The 17,222-nt window shown below is 42.6% G+C and overlaps 1 protein-coding gene across 6 annotated transcripts in view; it reads right to left on the bottom strand.

Moving 5' to 3' along the window:
* The window catches only part of RUNX2 (runt related transcription factor 2), a 226,550-nt gene that overhangs the window by 65,515 nt on the left and 143,813 nt on the right, over window positions 1–17,222 (bottom strand). For 4 of the 6 annotated variants that reach the window (XM_027672657.1, XM_027672661.1, XM_027672660.1 and 1 more), the window contains one exon: window positions 5,816–6,481. The exons of the other annotated variants lie outside the window; for them this stretch is intronic. In XM_027672657.1, coding sequence (XP_027528458.1) covers window positions 6,003–6,481 — 479 coding nt within the window. In that variant the 3' untranslated portion in view covers window positions 5,816–6,002. Of the gene's footprint in view, window positions 1–5,815; window positions 6,482–17,222 lie in introns of those variants that run through there. 6 annotated transcript variants of the gene reach the window in all.

Genomic DNA, 17,222 nt, shown 5'->3' with positions numbered 1-17,222 from the left:
GAAACCAACAAAAATTAATCTTTAAGGTCCCTTTCAACCCAAACCATTCTATGACTCTATGAAAAGACAGAGGGATCACTGTAACTCCTCAATAATCTGCCTATGCACTAATTTAATCCTGTCCAACCTCTTTATTCAGATTGCATTTAGCTGAATATCTGCTCTACATACAGTCACGCAAGCACTTTTTATCTCAGACAGCAACCTGTAGCAGGCAGCTCCCAGCCTGCCTTACAGGGCCATGGGATAATTTGGAAAGAACCGTGGGAGGTCTCCAACCCAACCTTCTGCTCAAGCATCCTCAACTCCTGGGGTCAGACCAGGTTGCTCCATGTTTTATGCAGCTGGGTCCTGTAAACCTTCAAGGACAGAAGTGTCACAATCTCTCAAGGCCCCTGTTCCACCACTCCATCACACAAAATGAAGAAAAATTGTTTATTTTCATAGATGAGAATCTGGATTAAGTGATCGTGAAAGGAAGAATAGCTAAATTAATCTGCGTGCCAGAGGGAAAAAGAAAGTCTTAGCACTAATGTTTGTAGCACAAGTACCCCAGAAAAAATTTATAGAGTAACTACATCACCAAGTGTTGATTGGTTTGCTTGGTTCCTCACTCTTGGATCAAGCTTCCCTAAAATCAGGACTCAGATTATGAATTGGAATGAAAGCACTCTTGAAGACCCCCAAATATTATCTCAAGGTTAAAACACCACATAACAAATGTGTAGGTCCACGGTAAAGCCAATAGAGCTCCCAAAATCAGTATCACTGACATTTAGACTCCGGAGACAAAGGTTTCTTGAAATGATCAGAACCTCACACCTCTCTTTGCTACTATTTCTCTTCTGCAGACTCAAGAAATAGCTAAGAAGGATAAGAACTTACTATGAAACCAGGAACAAGCTTGCAAACAATTCCTGTCCTCTCCTCCTGCAGGCAGCCTCAGGTGAACTTAACCTCACCATCATTAGATGCATCTCCTCCTACCCCTGACACTAAGCTGGAGGAAAAATAGCCTCCTCCCTCAGTTCCCTCCCAATCCATATATTTTTTGCTGCTTGAAAACTATTCTTGCCTCAGGCCATGCAAATCACAAGATTATCTGTAACTACATTCCTCAGGTCTGACCAGGAAGAGGTGGGGATGGATCAACCCCCATCCTGGAAAAGTATCATAAATCCCAACCCCTCCCTCCCAGTTTAGAAATCCTGGTTTTCCCTGTACTTCAAACTCTGCCCACAGCCCTCTTAGCACCAGAATGTCACAGCTAATGTCAACTGATAGGTTTCAGAGTTAATGATGTAGCAAGACAGAGCAGTTTGCACTTCTCTAAGAAACACAGGTTTTGATAGTTTGCAGGCTCAGAAAAAGAAGCAACATTTGAGATCAGTTTTAGAAGATGTTCTTTACCACACAAAGGACTGGAAACTTGCTTGTTATATTTAATTGATGGGGCCACGATGGATGGGCCAGTACCATGTCCTACCCTGTGCTTGCTTTACCCTGCCTGATGCCAAGAGGAGACCAGGAAGAAAAAGAAGCGTAGAAGAACATTAACAAAAAAAAAAGCCATTTTATTGAAAATGAAATTAAAACTTCAAATTAATATTACAATCATGAGAAAATGCCAAACAATTCAATTTACAGTTGCAACATACAATACAAATAGTCCCTTTGAAGTTGAAGTAAACTGATCCACAATCATCGTCTGTGGCATAAAGCAGAGTGTGTTTGTACAATATGTGCATGAAAAGCAAATCTCGGGTGACAGCATTTGAAAAAATAAAAAATTAAAGCTTGTATTTACACAAAATGCTACAAATATTTTGTTCCAGCAGAAGTTCAAGATTGGTAAAGCGTATTAACAACAACAAAAAAATTGGAATGTCACTCATATTACCTAAAGTTACTGTAAAAGTATGGTTTTGGCTGATATACTTAAAAGTACTGCATTAAAAAAAAAGCAAAGAGTTACCTGTAAACATGGAAGTAAACAAACATCTAAAAAAGTTCTCAGAAAATGTTAAACTGAAATGCATTCTATTCAAAAACAAGAAGAAATTCAGGGGGGCAGAGAACGGGACTTCTTTGAGCTCGTGGCTGATCCAGGTTTAATTATTGCTTTTGCTCATGGCTTGCTGGTGCTGCAGCCCGGAGAGGGGCTGAGCCTCACTTTGCTCAGGGTGAAAGTGCAAAATTCTCCCCACTCCAGATGGTACCTGTGGAAACTGGTCAATCTTTGCTCAGGGGACTGCTGGCAAAAAAAAAGTTCAATGCTAAGAAAGACACAGCAGCTGGTCTTTTAAAGTAAACAATAAACGCCACACAAGTGATGCTGTGGGGTAAATAATTTGCTTTACTCATGCGTCCCGACCCGCTGCCCCCGATCTGGTTACCCTTAGGAGGAGGGAGAGGAGGCTTTAATCCTCCGTTTGGCAAAAGGGACATCGCGCCTTTTGTGCTGGAAGTAAATCTTTGGTAGGATAAGAGAACTGAAAGGTAGAAAAAGGCCATTTCTTATCTTTAAATCTATGACTGGTGCCAAAGATTGCCACTGCCCGGAGGGAAGGGCTGTCGTACCTTTGGGAAAACTCCTGCAATGCCAAGTACCTTGCAAAAGCTCCAATAAACTGATAGGATTCACTACATAGCACCGGCTGGTTGGGGTTTTTTGTCTGAAATCCTGATTCAAGAGCATTTCCAAGTGAACTCAAAAGCATTTTCTGAAAGCTTTGGTGAGCATCTCTGCCTCAGCTTGTACAGCTCCCTCCACGACCAGCCTGATGTACCGGGAGAGATTTTCCAAAGCCACCGCGAGGGTTCAGGAGCTACTGAAAGTCAAGAGGCTGGTGCTCCTCTGTCCGCAGGTACTTAGAAAATCCTTTCCTTCCTATCTCAAGCAGGCAGAGTCAGGTCAGCCGAGGGCACGGATCAGTTGGATCAGGCACACGTGCCTCGACCGGGCGGAGAAAACGTTTTCAACGTCTGTCCCTAATGGTCCAGCTGAAAAACCGCGGGGACACAAACAGAGTCCTGTCGGTATTGGGCAAAACAAAAAATCTAGTCTGCGCTGGATTTATCCAGAAACAAAAACCAAGTGCTTGAATTTTACAACAAAGTTTAAAAAAAAAAAAAAAGAAAAAGAAAAAGAGAGAGAAAAAAAGAAAATCTGGGTTGCTGCCTGCAGCCACTCTTAACAACATTTCAACACAAAAGCACCCTAAAAATTACTTAATATGCATACAGTAAACCTTAAAAAGCCCTTCTCAGCAATAACAAATAATGTACAAATATAGTACCTTTTATTAAATAGGAAACAGCTTGCACTGGCAGTACATCTCTTTTTCTCTTGCTTACTAAACAAAAAACAAAACTGAAATGTGTAACCAGACACTGGCTTTTTAAGTGCTGCTGAGACTAACAAACGTTACTTTACAGTTACAAATAAATGGACAGTGGTATGCTTCAAGCTACCACAAACCAACAATAAATAGAATCAATTACAGCTTCCATCTTTGAAGGAAAACTAAGTATTAGAAGAAAAACAAAGTGTCTTACTTATACTTTAAGCATACTTGGTATACAACCTTTAGAAGGCAAAGACTTTATTAATTTATTATTTTTAAGAGCACGTCGTCACGCAGATTGGAGGGATGTACCACGCTAATGGAAACTCGTTCAACAGCTTCGCTATTAACGAGCAGTGGGGGTGGTGTCTGGCTCTGTAATGGCTGTGCCCACTGTTGGTTTATTTTAATACTTTGGAGGGAGCCAAAGAACACCCAAGGAGCAGCTTGGAGGCCTCCAGCCCCTGAGGGGGCTGCAGAGAGCAGTGACTAAGGGACTAGAAGGAGGAGGCACCAGCCAAGCCCACCAGCACGTGCCAAACATCCCACTAAACCAGGCTTAACATCACCTGTCTAGGGAGAGCATGGGGAGGGTGGTTCAGCTCCCACCACATCCAGCTGTTGCCATGTCACCTCCCCGTTTGATATTGCTGCCCTGAGCTGGGCAAAATTTGAGCCCCTCCACGGGATAGTTTGGCAGCAGACAGGTTGGCCAAGGGGGTTGGGTGCAATCTGCTCTCCTTGTATCACGTCTGGGAGCACCAGAGCGGCTTTTTAAGGTGAGTTTAGATTTTCAGCTACTGCACAGGTAAGTACTGCTCCCCTTGGGCTTGTCCCTCTAACATGGCAACAGCCACATCAGCTTCAGAGCCACCACATCATCCGTATGGCTTCCGCATTTAATGCTAACGGGTGGTGACTCGCTACCAGGCAGCTTCTGTCTCAAGTTTGGAATCTTTTCATTCCACTGAGTGGGCTGAAATTGCAAGGGGAGGGGAAAATGTTTCACCATTTCTCCCTTAATCCCATTTCTGAGATATTTAACAATTCATTATTTGCAAAAATACGGGACTTGAACAGTTTTGATTTTTCTTTGGGGGAAAAAAAACAACCCTTCTGAAATCCAAATTATGCTGTCAAAATAGACCATTTTAAATATGAATCTTTTCAAATTTTGAAGTTCTGAGAAAAATCCTGGGAGAAGAAGAAATTAGGGGAAGGGTGGAAAATATTTCATCCTTCCTACCATTTTTCCAGTGTCTCCACAACTACTGATTAAAAGGCAAGACTGTGTTGAAGGCAACCAGACAGCTAATAAAAATATTTTAAACACAATATTTCCTTCATAAGTTATATAAAAAGATCCTACATCCAAAATCATTTGATGTGGATGCATTTGGGTTGGGTTTGTCATTTTTAAGTCACATTGTAAACCGGTTCACACTGGAACTGCTTTTCAGAGCTGGGTAAAGGTTTGAGGTTTACACAATTGCAGAAATGTAATAAGTAAAAAAAAAAACTAAACAAAACAAAAAACACTTTTAGAGACCGAAGTCAATATATCATTACATTAAGAAACGTTTAAAGGGTCCAAATGTCATTAAATAATTATAAATATTCTTTTAAAGTTATATGATGATTCATGTTAGCAAACAACCTCAAATTTTACACATTTATAATTTAAAAAAGAAAATAAAAAGAGAACATAGCTGAACACATATACTATGTATACCATTTTGGCTCTAGTAATATATATTGCCATTCTCGTATTTTGCATAAGTAATAACATTTTGTTTTTTCGTTTTTCAAGGTTTTGGTTGTTATTTTTGGTTTTTGGCTAATCGAAGGCAAAATGAGGGGATACAAAAGCAAAAAAGAAAACCCTGGGGTTGGCTCGCCTAACTTGAAAACTCATTCTCTTTAAGTACCCGAAAACAAACCAAAAAAGCAGTGAACAAAGAGAAGTTCCAACCGTTATCCGCAGCAAGGCTCGGACAGAGTTTTTTGGGACAGCTGTTTTCATCTGAATGGATCATGGCAAAATGGAAGCAACTTGCTCTTTGCTTTCCTTTTTATGTGCACCAATACAAGCCAGGTGAATTGCACTACGGGTGTGGAGAGGGTCCCATACGTTGTATGATTGCAACTGTATCTGGAGTTCATGGTTAGTTTTGGGTTTTTTATTAAAATAAAAGGGAATGCAGCCTTTGCCTTGCATCACCATGTTTCTCCTGATAGCCGGGGAGTCCGTTCTGTCCTCGTTGGCAAAAGTAACTCACTAGTTATTACAAAACTCTCAGGGGGGAAAAAAAAAGGAAGGGAAAAAAAAGAAAAAAAAAAGGAGGGGGTGATTTTGTGTGTGGAGAAAGTACATTTTAAATATAAAACAAGGTAAAATGGTTCCAAGGGGAAAAAAAAGAAAATATGTGCTTTGATTCACATAATCTGAAACATGGGTTGTGGTGTGTTGGTAACTCGTGTGTTATTTATGGCCATCATCATCCCGTCTACACAGTTGCACATATTGGTAAAATATTTTTTTTTAAAGAAAAAGAAAAAAAACCCAAAAACAGGCACTTCGTAGTTAGTCGACCGTTTGGTGTTTGTTTTTTTTTTTTTTGGCTTGCGGAGGTCGGGCCGGCTACGGAAGAAATCTCAGTACGGCCTCCAAACGGACTCATCCATCCTGCCACTAGAATTCAAGACGGTTGGGGAGCTGCTGTGGCTGCCATCCGCCTCCACCCCGTCACTCTGGGTGGGCAAGTTAGGGTTTAGCAGCGTGCTGCCGTTGGACGTGGTGGTGCACGGCGGGAGCATCCTGGAAGGGGAGCGGTCCCCTCCCGGCACCATGGGGAACTGGTATGATCCTGACGAAGTGCCATAGTAGAGATATGGAGTGCTGCTGGTCTGGAAAGGTCCACTTTGGTTTTGGGAAGAGCCGGGGTAGGGTGGTGGTAGGTAGGTGTGGTAGTGAGTGGTTGCGGACATACCCAGTGACATGCCTGAGGTGACTGGCGGTGTATAGGTAAAGGTGGCTGGATAGTGCATTCGTGGGTTGGAGAAGCGGCTCTCAGTGAGGGATGAAATGCTTGTGAACTGCCTGGGATCTGAAAATGGGCCCAGCTCTGAAGCACCTAAAAAATTATAACAAAAGACGGGGGAAAACAATTCTGTAAATACCATTTTTTGTATCAAGTGATGATAGAATTTTATTTTTCTAAGATAACCCACTTCTTTTGGCCCCCAAGAGAACAGCAGATCACATCAAGCAATACATTGCAAGGAACAGAGTCATACATCTGTCTTCTACAAGCGCTGGGCCAAACTCATCCGTGGTTTAACTCCACTGATGCCAATGGAGGGAGCAGCATTGCCAACCTGAAGTGTTCAAAGCTTACGAGTCAGGTCAGGGAAAAAAAACCCTCTAAAATCAAGAGATTGATAAAGAGCCAAAAAAACGAAAGGGGGAAAAAAATTCTCTGAAATCAAGAGATTGAAAAAGAGCCAAAAACAGAAAGGTGGATTTGGAGTTGATTTGCCTTCTGGTTTCAGAGCTTTGAGGATTACATATCTCTGTTTTTTTGCTAGAGCCTCTCAAGAAACTCAAGTCTGGTTGCACACAAAAGCTGAGATTCAGCACAGGTTGTCAGGAGCTGGCATTTCCAGAAAAGCAGAAATTACCATGCAACTTGTAATAAAGCTACAAGAGCTGGCAACACCGAGTTAACTGTACCACTGACACCAGGAGAGTTAAACTGGAGGTGATTAAAACCCACTTCTTGCCTTAAATAATTTATTTAGGTGAGAATGTGTTCAGCTGCTTCCTTTGGCTGAAAAATGCTGTTTGCTGCATCTGAAGGACGGGCAAGGCCACTGCGCTGATAGCAAAGATGCAGATTTTACTTTTCAGAGCAGTTGATGGAAAATTACAAGCCCAACACTCCTTTTGCCATTGAAAAAAGTTGTTTTCATATGTAGTCACTGCAGTCTGGTTGAAAAAAAAAAGAGACCACACAGTTTATGGCTACTGTGCATGTCTGGATGGTAACGCTGTGAATTGGAGTCTAACGCAAAACAGGGATGGGTAAACTCATTTTGCCTAATTTCTAATCCCACATCAAACATCCAAAGCTTTGGAGCAGAACTGGAAAGTAAACGTTAGTAGTTGGGTGATGTGCTTAGGAGACCGTGGGATGGACAGGAGCAGAAGAAAAAGATGGTGAAAGCTCGTACTGGGAGCCAGAAAAGTGGAAAACAAAGAGGGTGTGGGAAAAGGGACAGGGGGAAAGAGGGAAAGCCTAATGAAGAAGTACAGAGCAGGAGGAAGCAAATGCATGGGCCAGTATGCAGCAGACACATATACACATATTTATAAAGAGATGGAAAGAGCAGGGTACAACTAAAGGGGGAAAATTATGAAATCAAATGGATCCTCCTTGCACTTCCCACCTTACACTTCTACAGCTTTGCAGTCCTACAGATCCAAGGGTTCACTCACTTCTTTTTCAATCTACTGAACATGATTTAACTAAAAGGAAAATACAGCATCTTCTAGATGCCAAATTAATGTGCTAAACACTGAAAAACTCTGTGTATCTTCAGTTTAAAATGAAGTACTTATTTTCCTTGTGGACAGGCTTCAGATCTGACTTGATGATACAGCTGTATAGAAAGAAAGTCCCTCCAGCCCTTCTGCCCTTGGCCCCCTATAGCATCCACAATGGTTGTTGCTGCCACAAGCCACAGACTCAACAGCCCCTGTCAGCTTGTGTGGCACATTTTGGGATTTAGATCACTATATTCTCTCCTGTTCTCCCAGCTCACTGAATCCATGCCTGCAACAACATCTAAAAGCAGAAGCGGGGTAAAGCTCAGGCACAGTTTGGGTTTCAGGCTGGAGGACCCAGGCCACAGCCAGCTAAGCATCCAAATCACCACGAAACCTGGGGGTTTATAATCTGCCATCTCAAAAGATATTGAGTACAGAGCTTTAAATGGGCAGTAAAAGCCCATTCTAAACTCTGATGACAATGTGATTACTATTATCTTTATCAGGGACTGAATCAGTGACCTACGGGTGAATGGGTCTGTCTCCATCATCAACCCCTCCAACCACAGCGCCATGGAATGTAATATAACTTGTACCTTTACAGCAAACACTCTACTAACTTGATGCAACTCCTTTCGTTCCCAACTGCAAACAATAGCCAGAGGCAATACCACCCAGATTCAAAGCTGTAATTTTGGAACACTATCCTTTATATTGTGAACAGGTCTGATATGTATCTGGATATATAAGGTTAGAACATAATTTCCCCAGCTGCTCAAAATACTGAGTTTCAATCTGCTACTGCTTATACTCCTTTTTTTTTATTATTGTTGTTGCAACTCACCCAACATGAACAGAATTGCTCTTAGTTTACCCTGATAGAAGCTAAACAGGATTTTTACAATCAAAGGTATGAGTGTAAGGGTGTAGAAGAACATCAGTATTTTCGGTTTCTTTGCAATCAATACCTTTTTTTTCTTAGTAACAAACTCTCCAAGCAGTTTTACACATTAAAAGGCAACCTCCCTCTCAGGGCTAGATCCAAATATTATCTGTATGGGTGTTGCCAAGAGATCATGTCTGTGTCGAATCACTGGGAACGTGCACACCACACGTAGGCATTTCAAATGTGGGGCTACAGACCTCGTTACATACTCTAGTAAATCCACACTTGTTTGTTTTTACTGTTGCTTGTAAAGCACAATCCTATTTACCCAAAGGCCAAATAACCATAACCCTGTCTTATCTCACTCGTGGCTGTGTCTGCACGGCTCCTGCACACTCAGTTCTCCAACTCCCCTCTTGCCCAAACGCCTTTTGCTGTCTCCATAACTCCCTGCACAAGGCTGCCACTTGTTCCCAGCCTTATGTATCTCCATTGGGCAAAGATATTTTTGGAGATCAGGAGAAGTTCTCTGAGATGCCTGTTTGAAAGTCTCATTTCTAAGTGAAACTTACAAAAAAGTCAGCTCTAAACCTCAACTTCTTGCCATCCTCACTGCTATGCAATCCTGCTGAGGCATTTTCACCCTCCACCTCCTTTCTCTGTGCTACCTCGTTATGTTAAGGTTGATTTTGGTTTTAACTTGGAAACCCCAGATGACTATTCATTTATACATGTTTAGCTCTATGCTGGACTGGAATAATTAATAGTTCTACTGGGTATGGCACCCATCTTCATATCTAGTTGTGCACAAACAGCGATGTTGATCAGCAATACAGTAACATGACAGTGCAAGTATATAACTCATAATATAATAATTATAATATTATAATAACTTATTTATTCCTCTCCCCAGCAGGATTAAAGATTTATGCTAATTTTTCTGCTGTCAGAGCAAGAAAACCATTTGCATCTGTGAATTCCCACTCTCGTGATAGCTTGCATTAAATGGATGAAGCACAGACCCTCTGCCCTACATCATGGCCACAACATGATGAAACCACACTTGTGTAAAGAGGAAAGATTTTATATTGTGCCTCCAGAAAGAGAGACACGGCAACAAGCACAGCAAGTGTTCTTTTGCTATATAGTGTCATCAGCTGACAGTATTGCTTAGCAATACAAAAAAAAATTTAAAAAGGCATATTTTTGAAAAAAGCAAACCATTTTACACCTGAATGAGTCCAAGTTAAACTATTTTTAAATCTTCCAAGCTGATTCCTCCCTAATGTAACCTGGCACTCCAGTTTTCTGAGAGCTATATGTTTAGAACAGAAAAGTGGTCATGTTAACATGCCAATATATATGCTAACATCCCAGATTCAAGAATACTGCTCCAGTGTGTTTCATATTTAGAATGAGAACAATTAAAATTCCATGTGGTTTCACTTATTTTGATTTTGATGCACTCATTAAAATCCCTAGACATGGGCATTTGCCAGCAGGCAACTCAAATGGTTTTGCGTTCGCACTTACAACACAGTTTTACCTGTTGCAGGTTTGCAGCTCTACCATTCACAGCTGCCTGCGTGTCGTGGTCATTTCTCTCTTGCAGTTTACAAATGCCAGCTAATGCCAATTAATGCTCAGGTCTCAACTAATAAGCTGTGCTTGTGGTTTGCAGAAAATCGGGCAACAAATTTCTGTCAGGTTTACAGCACTTCGGTCAATCGCTTCCAATTATTACAGATCATAATGACAGATTAACTCCTTGTGGGTACAGCAAGCTGATGTCTACTTTAAGGGGCTACAGGATAATTTTATAAGTTACAAATACTGCAATTTGCTTTGTCATTTAATGCTATAAGGTGACTACCAAAAAAAAGTCCCCTTGGCTTACTGCATATATTTCATAGGGAAATTTCTAGCCCATCCATGCATAACCATTGGATGCACGAAAACAGTGATGCTGTGTTCAAGACTCACTGAACAGGAAATTCTTCTATATGTAGTTAAATATGTTTATCAGTAGCTAAATGATTCACTTGTGTTTTGGGGAACTTCAGTGTTAAGACATTCACTGAAGTTGATACTAGATTTTGCTGATTTTTTGTTCAATAGTTCAATTCAGGCTGGGACATTGTAGCAATGGACCCATTAAAATTGTTTTTTCCTTCTCAAACATCTACATCTATGAATTATATGTGTAGCCTGGATTGCTTACAGCTGATAATATCTCCTCGGATGGAGCATGCCACACTTCACATGATGAGACCATTTTCAGTCTCTTACAGCTTTGCCAAACTTTAAATGTTCTGGCTGAAATTGTCCATGCTGGGCGTCTGTCTCGGTCTAAATTGTGATTTATGCATTTATTTGTTTTTAAAATTTCAGCTGAAACTCTTCTGCTGGGAAAAATATATTGTTTTACTAATCTTAAACTCTGAGGAGCCTTCCTTTGAAAAGCTGTACCAGTTCCATGCTTTGAAGTAAGGACTTGAACTTTGGAATAGGAGTGGCTTTTGTGTGAGAGATGTTGCCATGAAAATCCAGCCAAATATGAACAAATCATAAGCATTCTGACTAAAAATGGGCAGAAGAGTCTGTGCCCCTGCAAAGACACTTGTCTAGAGACTGGAATGAAATACCAGAGTCCCAAATCTCAGCCTTTTTTCTGCAAATATTGCTGAAACACAGGGACATTGCCACCCATCCCCACGCCAGCCCCATGAAGGATTGGTCCATCGATGGCACCACTCATTGGAATGGCAGAGCCTGAGTGAAAGGAGTCCATGGGTGTTTGTATGGTATTGCAAAGAAAAATTTGGAAAGGCGAGGTTATTTGGGGTTTGCTTTTTTTAGAAATCTGAGAAACTATAAACACAGCTAGGGACAAACAAAAGGATGTTATTGAGGTTATTACGTGAAGAGTGAGAAAGTTAGGAAACACCAGCATTTAAGTTACTTCTCCATATGCACACTACAGCATTCAACTACACAAGATGCTATTCCTTTTCCATGAACCCTCCCAAGCCGGCCACCTTTGGAGATGTATCTGAGTTGAGGAACAGAGAAGACTGTTGTCTATAGATCCCCAAAATCCACTGCTCCAAGAAATCAGAAGGGGTGAAGTGAACGAGGTGAGAGAGACCCAATTATTTCCTGAGTTAACTGGATTTTATATGTGTTTTTGCCACATGGCTCCTACATGACTCAGTTGAAATCTCTCCAAATCCCATTTTCACTTCTCTCATTTTCTGTGTGCAGCAAAGATGTTGGCTTCTGATTTGCACGTGCGCTAAATGTTCCCAGCTGCAGCTGAAACCAACAGGATCACAGGTCTGAACATAAGGCTACAGACAGAACAGAAATTGTGCTGTAGGTGACACAGAGAAGATGCACTGAATGACACGAGAGCCTCAGTTCTCTATCTAAAGCAGGTTCTTTCTTTCTTGGGAATATTGCACTACAGTGAGCTGTATACAAATGCTATGGCAGAAATATTAGAGCAAAGCCCGGCAAGAAATTAGGGATTTCTTCTTCAGAGCAGCATTTAATGCTCTGCAATAAGCAAGGCCTGAGGAAATGCAAAGAACAAGAAGAAAACAAAATGTTGAAGAGCTGCTCATTAAGTTAGCACTGTCCATCTCGTGCACTGAATGAGACAGGAATCCCGTGGGAAAAGTATCATGTGATCCTGTAATTAAAATCTCTAATATAATGCATAAGCAAAATGAGGCTAATGTAAAGTTGCACAGGCAACGTAAGTACTGACATTTCTCAATTTCTGAGCACTTCGTTTTGCAATCTTAAGGATTCTTTGCAATGTGTTTGGATGGAAGAGTAGTTATTTCCTAGCTGCATCTCTTTGGGTCTTTCCCAAGCATCCTTCTGTATCAGGGAGACAATGTTGTTTTGCTCGTCATTTTGTTAAATTCTTGTTCCCTCCTTCTGCTAATAAGTGTTTAGTGAATCACATACAGCATGATCTTTCTGCCTCCTTCCAGGCAGGCCTTTGGCTCTCCAAACTGCTGTACCACCCTCCCTCTGGACGCCACTGTAGGATGTAGCCTGGGACTGCAATTTCCAGGGATCCCAAGCCACCTCCTCCTGTATCTAGTCCTTGTTGTAGCTGTTAGGTCCTGATCCCAGAAACCTAGGCTGGTGCTCAGCTTCCTGCCAAGCTCAGGGGCATTCCTCTCACACATCTGCCACTGAATGTGTGTCTACCTGCTGTGAGGGCGAGGGTCAAGCAGAAATAATGCACAGGGCTTCTCCCTCGCCGGTTCACTTTTGGGATGAGCATGCATCATCTGGATATTTGGAACCATTTATCATAGGAAACGGTATGTTTTCAAATGCTTTTTTCCCTCTCTTTAATTCAGGAGGGGGGAAAAAAAGAAAAAAAGAAAAAAACATTTTGTATAATTTTTTTCTAATTTTTTTCCCTCCAGGTCACCCCAAACAGGTCTCCTGGCAAACAATAGTTGCAGAAAAGGTGTGAACTGGCCCCCCCCTTCTCTTTTCTTCACCTCAACAAGGTGTTAACTTCAAGGCCTAGTTGGGACCCTTTAAACTGCAACATTATTAAGCACAGCAGTCTCACAAAAGTCAGAGGGAGGAAGGAACACTTTAACCCCTTCAGAGCCTCACGTATAACAGGCGAGACCCTAATTACAGTGCATCCTTTCTGTCATCCTTCAGTACCCCATTTCACATGGTAAACTGCATGTTTATGACTCCTGGTATTTAGGTATCAGGACTTTGGCACCTCGAATACCACGGATTAATTTGCAGATAGATGTTTTCACTGAATTTATGATGCTGCACCTAAGCCCTTTGCGGGGAGAAACACCCCATAAATAACAGTTAGCAGCAACCATTAAAGTACCACTCTTGCAAATAAAGGAGAATGTTTCCCAAGCAGATAAAGGAAAGTGTTTCCCAAGCAGAAATGTTATATTGCTTAAGAGCAAAATAGGAGTCTCTTTGCACTTCTTCAGCCCAGGCTCCATCATTACCTGTCCTGTTCCCTCAACAGGACTTTTCTTCCGGACGAAGCTCATTTCCTTCAGGCACCCAAGTCTTCCTGGGTGACACTACACACCAAAACACAGGTGACTTCTCACTGCACCCCCAGAGTTAGCTCATCTAAAATTTAGGGAACATCAATAGGTAGAAAAGTGCAACAACCAACCCCTCATAGATGGACTGTTGGGAGCGGAAATGAAGCTATGGAAGCATCAGTCATCACCGTCTCATTTATATATGCTGCCTCACTTACACAGGACTTCCTAATGAGAACCACAGGAGGGGGACAAATGGTCGCGTTACAGAAACAGGTCCTCAGCTGGTGGTTGTGACCTGCCACCCGTGGCTGCCTGTTGACCTGTTGTGATGGGGAGCCTCTGAACTCCTCAGCCTTCGCCATCTCATCTCAGCAGCTCCAGTCTGGAGCTGTCACGGGTGATTCAGGTGGAAAAGAACTGGCAGTATATCAAAAGCCCCCTGCTTGTTTAAAGTCTCAGGCCATCTATACACTATGCTGGAACCAAAAAGTAAATAATGCTTCCTGGAAATAAGTCTAAGAGCTCTGCAACATGGCACGGCACAAACACGTACACAAGCGCATAGCGCTCTCCATTCGGTTTTCCTCAATTTTTCCTGCCTGAAATTCAGTCACTGCTGTTTTCCTCCAGCCGAAAGGCATCAGCAGGAACACTTGAGGCTTTTCTTGGAGAGCAACCTCAGCGTGTTGTATACAGCAAGGGGGTGAAACCGCAGGGCTGAACGCTGCGGTGCAGGCACGGCGAAGGCAAGCGTCAGGACAGCAATCCTGAATAAATTCAGTGAATGGGAAGATAATATACATCATGGCTCACAGGCTACTTTATTCCTCCTTTTTTTTTTCTTCTTTTCAGAAAAATGTGCCTTAACTATCCAGTATAAATATTTGTTTCCAATGTTGTCATGAATTGTACTTTTCCACTGCATGGTACTAACTCAGAAATACCATCTGATCCTGAGGCAGACACAAAGGAACTATGTTTTGCAGGGACAGGGAGGGCGGGGGGAAGCCCTTGGCATTGCTCTGTTATTTCACCCTTTAAACCCCTCTTTTTCCCTTCCTATCCAAATTTTCCTTTCGAATCTCATTCAACTAATACACATCTCTCCCGAGGACAGAGGATTCCTTGCTGGTTCTTGATTAAGAGTTTTTAAGAAGCCGGGAAGGAAGATGTTCTTTGAAACTGGATCTACTGTAGGATGGGAGCCAGCACACAGGACACCATGTCTTTCAGAGAGGGCCACACACAGTGCCACTCCAGTCATATGACTTCTCTGTCACATCCTGAAGCCATTTCCAGCTCGTGTGCGAGTTTGTACTCCCATTTAGAAAAGGATGGGATATATTGGGAACACACATATGGAAACACTTTCAGGGAATCAGTTTCCATGAAATCCATAATAAGCCAAGTGGCTTCAGATGTGGCAGTGTGCCTCAGATTAGCCAAAAAAAAAAAAAAAGAAAAGAAAGAAAAAGAAAAAATAGAGGGGAAAAAAGGAAAGAAATAAAAAAGAAGGACAAATCTACCCCTTCAGCCCTCATTTCAGTTTCAAGGGAGGAGAAAAAAGTTAAAATAAATAAATAAATAAAGCTAAAACCCACTAATGACTTATGGCTACCAAAACAGGGAGTCACAAAAAATACAACTAACAAGAGCACTCCTCCTCCCCCAAATAAGGACACTGCTATCAGCATTCCTGCAGCTCCCAGACAGCTCTCCTGGCATCTGCCAAGCTCACACAGGGTCGGCATAGCCATGGCCCTGCCTGCACCAGCGTGGGTGGGTTGGGCAGGTGCCCACTGTCTGCTAACCTGTGCAGGCAATTTTTTCCTCCCCTTACAAATTTTCCTTCCTTTCCTTTCCTTCCTGCCCTTGCAAAGACTGCAGCTTGGTGATAAACTGTATGTTAAATAAATCTCCCAAGAAAGGATGGATTCAGGAGGGGACATCCCCTGGATGGGGTTGGCTGGACCTGGGCCATGCTAAAAGCAGAGTTTATGGTGGGATGATGTGTTTGGGTTCAGGCCGTAATGCCAGGCAGGGGGTGGATATCACCTGCCAGATGTGCTTGGAGACAAAGCTCAAGAACAACCCCAAGGTACCAGCGAGCAGGAGCCAGAAGTGCCCTGACGGTCCTAAACAGCACAGAAAAGGGCTGGAGGCCACGTCAGTGCCGGGCAGGAGGGAAGCAGGCAGCTCATCTGAGCTAGTGTGGTGCCGGAATAACTTTTGCGTGGCTGAGGAAGTGGGAAGAAGCATGGAGCAAGTGGCAGGAGTTCAAATGGGAACTGAAGAGATGCTACGTGCATCTCTGTGACAGCTACCCGCCTTTTTATCACGAGAAAATAACCAGGAATTTGGCTGCTAATTGGGGCTGTATCCTACAAACCCTACTTTTCCTGACAAACAAATGACTCCACAAATAGTCCCTCTGTTTCCAATAGGGTTATTTGCGGTAGGAGGGACCACCCAACACGAGAGGATCAGGCCCTCCACTCCCTCACTCCGCCGCTCGCTTCAACCTTCCACAGCCAAATCCGAACGCAAAAAAATACCCACAAACTGCAAAGGCTTTTCCTTGCTGCTGCTGGAAAAGCCCTGGACTAGAACGGCTGTGGAAAGGTCTCGTGTGCTATTAATACGATGCTCTCCCTGGCTTCCGCCACCAAAATGAGGATTTGCCATTTGTTTCTCAGGCTGGTTCTTTCCACTCAAGCTCCGGCACAGTAACTAACTGAAAACTTCTGCATCAAGGAGAAGGTCTCTTTTAAAGTTTGGCTTGGCTTTGCTTTCAAAGAGTTGTCTGTATATTTTAGAATATGTAGAACTTGCCTTTGATTTAAACCTCGCTCCTAACAATAGACAAGAGACGATTTCTCTACTGAGCAATTTAAACAAAAACAAACATATTTTGGTTACTCGGCCTTGTTCTCAAAAAGCTCTGTGGTTGGTTTTTTTTTTCCAGAGAAAAATCAAACCCTACAAATCGTTACCCTTCTGGCCAAAAAAGCTTAAATTCACAAATGTAGATAGTCCATTTTTTTCCCCTGAACAATATCATACACAGAGGAAGAAAAGCACCTCCCCAGCCCCTAGACATCCATAAAACACGACACCCCCCCTCATCTAAACAATTAAAACCACATTTCTCCCCTCCAAAATAATTTCTCCTTTCAAAGGACATTTTCAGCCTCAGTCCCTGTCCACATGCAGGGCCGTGATGTTGATTTTTAATCCTCCCCGGCATGAAGTCCCATGTCCTCAGAGGGTAAACAGCCGCACCTCGTCCTGGAGGCAGCTGAAAGCGGCTGCTTGTGTTTGGAGCCGGGGCTGCACAGGATCCTGCAGGAGCAGCCGCTCCGAGGGGATGAGGG

This window comes from Neopelma chrysocephalum, unplaced genomic scaffold (genome assembly GCF_003984885.1).
Source record: "Neopelma chrysocephalum unplaced genomic scaffold, ASM398488v2 Primary Assembly neopelma1_97517, whole genome shotgun sequence".
NCBI classification, from domain to species: domain Eukaryota; kingdom Metazoa; phylum Chordata; class Aves; order Passeriformes; family Pipridae; genus Neopelma; species Neopelma chrysocephalum.
This window is presented reverse-complemented; position numbering and strand designations above follow the sequence as displayed.